Raw genomic sequence first — 8,749 nt, 5'->3', positions numbered from 1 at the left:
TAGTTTCTGCTAGCCTTTATTTGAGAAAATTTACACAAAAATCCCCAATCCAACACTTACAAGTGAATCTGTATAAATCCATAAATCCCACATGCCTCTTTCCATTAAACAAACATAAAAACAGCTTATGACAGGGGTTTATGACAATGGTATAACAAAGCTTACTTAAAACTATCACTTTCATCAATAATTTATAGGTTTTGTTGAATAACAGGTTCAAAAATGGAGGAAAGCAGATAACATTTTCGTTTTTAAAGCTGATTTGCTCTTGCACTAGTCTTTTATCAAAGGCAAATAATTTTACTTTTTAGATAAAATCAAACTGTGATATCAATGAACTTTAAACCAAAAGCACAAATTCCAAGTTTGTAGTCTTGGCATGAGTAAAAGGAAAGGACAGGAAAGAATTTCAGTTTCACAAAGTCACATGTGGGAACAAAACATCAGCCAAATAAAGTATTTTCCTCTCCTATCTTCTTCTTTGACATTTTGTCAGAACAGAAGACTACTACCAACTGAGTAGCTTTCATTGTTTCTAAAAAGGGAAAAGGCACCAGTCAGAAATATGAAAGTTTCTTGTTAGGCTAATGGTACAGAACAGTATTTCACCTTTAAACGTCTAAGGATGGATCTTAACTCACAAATTTGGTTATTCTCTTCCCTGCTTGGATGTATCCTCTGTTGTTTAGTATATGTAATACCACAGATAGACTTTCTCAACATCTGCTGCCCTTATGGTGAGATTTGGCTGCCAGGTTCTCAGAAACAGTATCTATCAATTCTTAACAGCAGATGGCAACGTTGCACAAATTAATGACAGCACTACTTTTATGCCACACCAGAGGAATGCATAGAGGGAGTCAAAAGAGGGGGAAAAAAGGCTTTTGGGTTCACAATAGCTGGACCATTTACAGAACAGCCTGGGAGTTTAACAACATAACTCACTCCCTCTTTCCCCTTTGTACTTTATCCAGGTCATGACAGCACTGTTCTCTGTTAATTCCAACATGCTGCTTCTTAACTGCAAGCTGCAGAGCCCTAAGTCCTGTAATGCTTGTCATTGCGATGGGACAAGCCCTGTAACAGTCAGCAGGGTTAAAAAAAGAGATTACAGAAAGGACAAACTCCCACCCACTTTATTGGGAGAAGTGGGGAAAATATCAAGTGATGTTATTTTTTCACTGTTGTTTATGAACATGATCATTCGTGTCCACTCTTTCTCTTATTTACCTTAGTATTGGCCTTTAGGCACCTCATATTCCCAAAGTGATTATTGGATTTGCTTTTATAACATATATTTTCAGGTATTTACTCGATTCATGATCCTTCCAGATGTGTTACCTTTTAATACTTCATATGTCTTAATTGTCTAGATGGAATACATAAGAACAGAAATTAAGTCAGTGACTTGCCATGTAAGAAGACTTCGTAAATTTTACTTATATTTTCCTTTGTATAAGTTATGTTAAAAATTTAAGCAACCACATAACTGACAAAGGACTTGTATCTAGGATATATAAGGACTCCTCAAACTCAATAGTATAAGTCAACTATACTTCAATTAAAAAAAAGACCTCAGTAGTAAAAAGAACACACAATCTAATCATAAAATGGGCAAAGGAACAGATATTTCACCAGGAAGAAATACAGATGGCAAATAAACACATGAAAGGATGTTCAACACCATTTACTAATAGGAAAATGCAAATTAAAACCACAATGAATATCATTACACACGCCTCTCAGAATGACTAAAAAAATTAAAAAAAAATAGCAAATACTGGTGAGGATGTGGAGAAACTGGATTGGTCATACATTGCTAATGGGAACATAAAATGACACAGTCATTCTGAAAAAAGCAGGACAGTTTCTTACAAAACTAAACATGTGTTTACCAGATAACCCAGCAATTGCTCTTTTGGGCACTTATCCCAGAGAAATGAAAATTTATGTTCACATAAAAACATGTACATGAATGTTCACAGCAGCTTTATTAGTAATGGCCCAAAACTGAAAACAACAGTGATGTCCTTCAGATGCTGGTTAAACTGTGGTACATCCACACCATGAAATGCTAATGAGCAATAAAGAGGAACAAACTAGTGATATATGCAACAACTTGGATGGATTTCAAGGGCACTACGTTGAGTGAAAAAAGTCAGTCTCAAAAGGTTATGTACTGTGTGATTCCATTTATATAACATTCTTAAAATTACAAAATTAGAGAGATGGAGAACAGATTAGTGGTGCCAGAGGTTGGGGCTTGGGGTTAAGGAAGGAGGTGACTGTGGCTATAAAAGGGTACCCCAAGGGATCCATGTGATGAAACGGTTGTGCATCTTGTGGTGGTGGTCACACATCCATACATGTGATAAAACTGCATAGAACTAAACACACATAAATACACAAAAAGAAAGAAGTTCAAGCGGCTGAGCACAAATATTTTAATTCTCTAAAATGAAATTTTAAGAGTAATCTACAGTTCAAAGCTCATTTCTATGAGGTGTCACATCCATTACACTTTTAAGAGACATAAAATTGTGAAAGGGTATCCCCAGAAGCTATCTAAACATTTCAGCTAAGGGTCAAGAGAAAGTTAATGGTATTGTCACACAGAAATCCAAAGAGGACAATCAGAATGAAACAAGTTCAACATGGTCATACAAATGTTGGTAAAAGAACTAGAGTGGAAGCCCAAGCTGGTGAGCAAGTGGGAGAAGGAAAGAAAACATGGTTCAAACAGATCATACGAGGAAACCCAGTACAAATGCTGGCTTTGGCATTATCTAGGTAACCCCTATTTTTTGTCATAGGTGACTCTAATAATAGTCGTATTGTTGCAAAACCAGTCCAAATCCTACCAAGTTAAAAAGAAGTCCCTCTTTGACTTATTGGGTGTAGGTGGTAACCCACGTCCTCCCACACCAAAAGACATCAGTTCTAGCAAGAAAGCTCCAACGTGCCTTGATGGTGCTGCTGGTAGGATGTCTTAGGCCACGCACATCCCAGCGATGTTCTGCTGGCTAAGATACAAGGTGGGAGGAGACTGGGCTTTATTACTCAATCAACTTCTTGGCCTTGAAGAAGCGACGCAGGTAGAAGACCTGCCAGGTGGCTAGACCAATGAGGCAGAACATTGAAAAGATGCTGAAGTACAGGACCCGAGTGTTTGTGGACTCTAAAAAAAAAAGCAAAAGCAGTGTAAATGTAATGAAGTGAGGCTCAGTAGGGTAAACGGCCAGGGGGAAAAGGCAATTAATTAGCTTCACTCTGCCCCTAGGCCTTACAGTAGGATCTCAGATAAGTTTTTTTCTTAAATTTTCATTATCCTATACATAAATGTTAGAAATTACAAAGATTAGTACTATTAGTTTGATACACTATGAGCTGACTGAGAATATGGTCAACTGCTTACCACAGAAAAAACTGCTATTCCCTTGAAAATCTAACAAGGCTCATTTACCTGTAGAGCAACAACACGGAAGTAAGCAATTATCCTTCCACACAACCCCCTTTGGCAAATCTGAGAAAAAGGTACACCAGAATTTAAAGTTTGGGGATCTATCTCCTTTACGGTGCACGTACTGAGAAACAAGAGCTTCCCTCCCCTCACCATTGGTATCACGCATCTCTTCCTCTCGCTTCTTCATATAGGCAAAATCATTAACAATAGATTCTGAAAGGTCTTCTAGGCGTCGTAGCTCTACCTCCAAAGGTTTGAGCTTCTCAACTTTTGCAATCTGGAAAAGAAAGGAATTATGAACACACTCCCTGAAAAAACTGCTACAGTCAAGAACACAACATAACAGAGGAGTCTTTTTAAAAGTTTCGCCAAACTTAAAATTTCTTCTGTCATCATTCTAACACATTTTAAAATTTGGGCTTCTTCCCTTCCCTACTGTCTATATGTTTCCATCTCAGACTTTTTTTATACTTTAATTTTGATTAAAACCTCCTTAGTAGTACTATAATATGGTAGCCTATAAAATAAGATATATTATTTTTCCAAGATTTCTGACTTTAATAAAGCATTTTACTTTGCCTTTCCACTTTTGTCTAAGAAATAAGTAATATTATTAGCATAAGTGTGAGAGCGTCATAGTATTAGTCAAATGTGGTTTTGAGAAGAAAACACACCAAATTCCCAATAGGGAATGCACAGGAATGAGAGAGTACATATAACTATAACATTAAGATAATTAACTCAAACTGCAAAATTAGAGAATTCTGGTTTGCTCATTTAAATCCCACAACGCTTTAAGGTTTGTAACAGAGCTCTAGAACCCAGATGAATCCTAGCTCTGCTTAAAAAAAAAAAAAAACCACTGTTTTTTTGTTTTTGTTTTTTAACATCTTTATTGGAGTATAATTGCTTTACAGTGTTGTGTTAGTTTCTGCTGTATAACAAAGTGAATCAGCTATATGTATACATATATCCCCATGTGTTTTGTTTTTAATTACACAGCCAGTTATCAAAATAAATCTCCAAGGACATCACTGTGTGCTAAGGAATGAAGGGTATGAGAAATAAACTGTCTTCCTTTTTCACCCCAGACCACTGTGAAACCTCCAAGAGTATCTAGTAACTAAAGGCATATATGATCAGAGAGAGGATTTCATTATTCTATTTGTTTTTTCTTTATCAATCTTAGATTATGATTTGTATTAAAATGGGGATATAACACCAGAGCATTTCAGATCTTAAAATTCATATACCAGTTGCTCTTACACGTTTTCCACAGAGAATTCTTCAAAAGATATTTCTACATCTGCTTCTTTACTCCCTATACATTCTCTATACAACTCCCCACTTTTTCTTAATCACTGCGCCACCAAGGAAGTCCTAAGGTACCTAAAATATAGTGATGGGTTTGTAATGATCCACCTAAGTTTTCTTTCACTGGATGTACATTTCTTACAATTGTAAAATGTTGGATACAGTTAATAGCTTGATTGACAGCTAGCTACAGAACAGAATAAAGCTAACGGGGTATAAGATTTACAATGGTTAGTTAATACACTGAGCTAACACTCTTAGCTGAATACCCAAACACCAGGTTTTGCCATTAACCTACAATATATATCTGTTAATTGATTTCATATAGAGGTGCAGAGCAAAGAAATCCCCCCAGGAAAAAGATACAAGACATATATAATAAGCTGAACCTTAGGCTGTTTAACATTTTCCCTCCTGGTATATGCTTTCCCCTCCAAAGCTTCTTGAATGAGACAGTATGAAGGCAACAGCATGATACATCTTTAGAGATAAGTGCTTTAAGGCTCCTTAAATAGAAACTTATAAAAGGAACTGGAAGTGAAACTATGGCTGTACCTCTCTCTGCCAGCTGAAAATAATATTCTTAAAAATTACTTTGAAGACTACTTCTAACTCCCCACCCTTTTTTTGGTTAAATGACAATAGCCCAAAGGCCTAAAACCCCCAAAAGGAGGATGGAATGAAAATAAATTTGGTACTGAGAATAGCCTTTGTAGAATATAGTCCCCCAAACCTGTCCCAATCCTTTTCCTTTCTGGTGTTTCATTTATTTTTTAGCTATACAAGAAACATATAAATATGTCCCCTTACTAAAGAATTTAAATTATTCAGAAGCAAAGGAAACAAAAACAAAAGGCCCATCTTCACAGCTCCTCGATCCCCACATTCACACATTCCTTCCCAGAGGTGGTTATGAACTTGGTGTATATCTTTCTAGACCTTGTCAGAAGATAACACACTATTTACGCCTTTGTATGTATATAAATGTACATAGGAAAATATAATTAAAAACATACTTATAAATGCGATCATAATGTATATGTTGTTCTAAGGCTTCCTTCTTTTCATTTAATAAAAATCTTTCCAAAAACTTCAGTGCTGGGCTTCCCTGGTGGCACAGTGGTTGAGAGTCTGCCTGCCAATGCAGGGGACCCAGGTTTGTGCCCCGGTCCGGGAAGATCCCACATGCTGCGGAGCGGCTCGGCCTGTGAGCCATGGCCGCTGAGCCTGAGCGTCCGGAGCCTGTGCTCCGCAACGGGAGAGGCCACAACAGTGAGAGGCCCTCTTACCGCAAAAACTTCAGTGCTTGTAGATTCACCTCATACTTACTTCTTAACTGCTACATAGCACTCCATATGGCATATGGGCCACTGTTTACTTAATCATTCAATTTCCTAACCCCTTTTCTAGTATAGGACCTACTGTAGACTCTATACTTCTATTCATAACATATCATCCAAGTCGATTTCATTTTCTCAATGAAATCCCTACTCAATCCTGCCCTTAATTCAGTAAATTATTTGCAGACTTCCTGAGTGGGATGAAGGTCTCTTTCCCTAAAAAACATCTCTGCCTGATAACTACCTTTATTCTTGATATTAGTTTAAAATCCAGCGAACGTAAAGAATTGCCAAAAGACTAAAACAATATTGAAAACCAACTTGCTATTTCAACCATCTAACATCATGGATACTCAGTGGAAATAACAAAAATAATGAATATATTTCTACATTTAATCTAAACCTAGAAATCAAAACAAATGTAAAAAGGTTTGGGGGCATGTGAATCACAGGCTTCTTCAACGAAGGTCAAAAGGTCAGCTGTGCAAAATAAGTCCAGCTAATACTGCCAACCTTAGGGCTAAATGAATGAAATTTAGAAAGATCCTATTTACTCTGTCATAGCCATCTGGCAGTTTCTAGAAAGGGTAGGAGAAGGGAACTAAAATCTACTGAACTGATCACCTATGTGTCAGGTGCCTTACCCATGTTATTTCATTTAACTTATGTCAAGAAAGGGATTTTGGATCAAGTTTATAAAACCAGAGTTCCTCCTTCATGAGGGCATTCAGAGAAACAGAACCTTTGGAAAGCCTTCAGCTGTTGCTCCAACAAGTGCAACTGTGTTTTTGGTGTATTTGTTGGTAGCAAATGGCATACTAATAGACCCCTAGGCAAAACATGACTTTAGTTGAGTTGAAAATGTGGACATCCAAGCAAGAGGGGACATACACAGCCCAAGAGTTAGAGGATATGTCAGACAGCTCGTTCTTGGTGGGATAATTGCCTTCATTCCCACAACTGTAAGATTAGACAGTAAGTCCCTCCAAACCGCTGATCTAGTTCACAGACCACAAACTAAAAAGAAATGGCTCAATTCACATACTGATTCTACAAAAATGCCACCCTCTGAGGGGCAAATGCCACCCTCTGATAGGGGTGAGAGGTCCTTAAAATACAATGGAGGGAATCAAAAGTGCTTTATTTCTGAGGAAATACACATTCTTTCTCTTTAAAGAATTCAAACTACAAGACTATGCTTCTTTACAAAATGGCAACCGATCTGCCTTCAAATAATGTCACCTTACATTTGTATCGTGTTTACATAGCAATTCACATGCATTAACTAATCCTCCATAACAATTTAGTAGGTAGTGTGGTACTCTGTCCAGCTATTTAGACAGCGATTACTACTGAATCTTACAGGACCACATGGGATTTCAGAATTATGAAGTCTGCAAATGTGAGGGAGAGCTGTGATGTGAAAAAAACATTAAAAGAAATGTGCCACCTTCCTGAATCTAAATACTGATGCTGAAGGGCCACAATCCTCCGGAGATAAAGTCTCTCCCTTGCCTCAAGGACCTGAAATTAAATGCCTCAAAACCTCTACATAGGCTCAGTGCTCTCTGGTAATTAACCACTCAACAAGTGCTTCTATTATCCATGTTCTTGTCACAGGCATTAGCCCAGAGACAACTAATAGCTATTTCTGAGCAAGGTTTAAGGCAGCCTAGCCACAGACTGAGAAAAGGGCTAGTCTTTGGCCTGTGTAATAACCACTTGTCCTCCTCTGTCTCAGTCTGATCTGCTTTTTGTGGGGTGGGGGAGTGGGGAGGTAGACCACCGAAGAAAGCAGTGGGAGGAGTTTCTTGGTTAAGAAAGAGAATTTAGAGTTGTGTTGTAACCATGTGCGTAAAGAAAGGCTTAGGACGTGCCAGACTTCCGAAGCAGGAAGCAGGCAAAGGAAGCACTGTGGTTTCCTTTCTGCTAGGGATTCCCCTCTTGGGTTAAGTAAAAGGTCAGGAAAGATAAAGGCCCTTTCCCAGTGTAAACAGAGTCCAAGGATGATGGAAATTCCAGGAGGTATGGGGATTCTAAAATGCCACGTGGGGGGGGGGCGGAGTCAAGATGGCAGTGTGGGAAGACGTGGAGTCTGCGTCTCCTCAAAACTAGGGTGCCTGCAGGATGCTGGTGGGGGACCTCCACGCCCAAGGTGACGGGAGGAAACCCCAAGCGAACTGGTAGGATGTGGAGGGACTGAGAGGGGAGGAGAAGTGGAGGCCAGATAGGACCAGCGCTCCTGAAGGGTGGCTGGCGGGGGGGAGGGTTCCCCACGCCTGGAGGGACCCTTGGGGGCTCGGATCAGGGGGGAGCATGCTATCCCCTGCCCAATCGGCAGAAGTCTGCCTGGCTCTCGGGCTGGGTCCTATCCCCTCAGAGGCCCCCTTGGGGCTGCGTGGGTCCTGGGGGCATAGGAGGGAGGCCAGGGAGATCAGGAGAGGCAGGTGGGAGGGGGCCCTCTGGGATGGCCCTGCCCACTTGAGCTCGGAGACCTGGTGAGCTCCCAGGTGGGGTCCCCCACCCTCTGAGCCCCTTCTGTTCCTTGAGCCTAAGCGCCCCCTCCCCGGGCCTTTTCCAGCCCTAAGCATAAGTCCTAACCATAGGTCCCGCCCACCACCCAAGCCCCACC

The 8,749-nt window shown here is 39.7% G+C and overlaps 1 protein-coding gene across 1 annotated transcript in view; it reads right to left on the bottom strand.

Annotated features, from left to right (window-relative positions):
* TMED10 (transmembrane p24 trafficking protein 10) overlaps positions 1 to 8,749 on the bottom strand; it is a 42,548-nt gene continuing 33,799 nt past the window's right edge. The window contains exons 4-5 of the mRNA XM_024737834.1: positions 3,614 to 3,740; positions 1 to 3,178 (exon numbers count right to left, since the gene is read on the bottom strand). Coding sequence (XP_024593602.1) covers positions 3,057 to 3,178; positions 3,614 to 3,740 — 249 coding nt within the window. The 3' untranslated portion in view covers positions 1 to 3,056. The remainder of the gene's footprint in view (positions 3,179 to 3,613; positions 3,741 to 8,749) is intronic.

Source organism: Neophocaena asiaeorientalis, unplaced genomic scaffold (genome assembly GCF_003031525.2).
Source record: "Neophocaena asiaeorientalis asiaeorientalis breed wild unplaced genomic scaffold, Neophocaena_asiaeorientalis_V1.1 scaffold49, whole genome shotgun sequence".
Taxonomy (NCBI): domain Eukaryota; kingdom Metazoa; phylum Chordata; class Mammalia; order Artiodactyla; family Phocoenidae; genus Neophocaena; species Neophocaena asiaeorientalis.
This window is presented reverse-complemented; position numbering and strand designations above follow the sequence as displayed.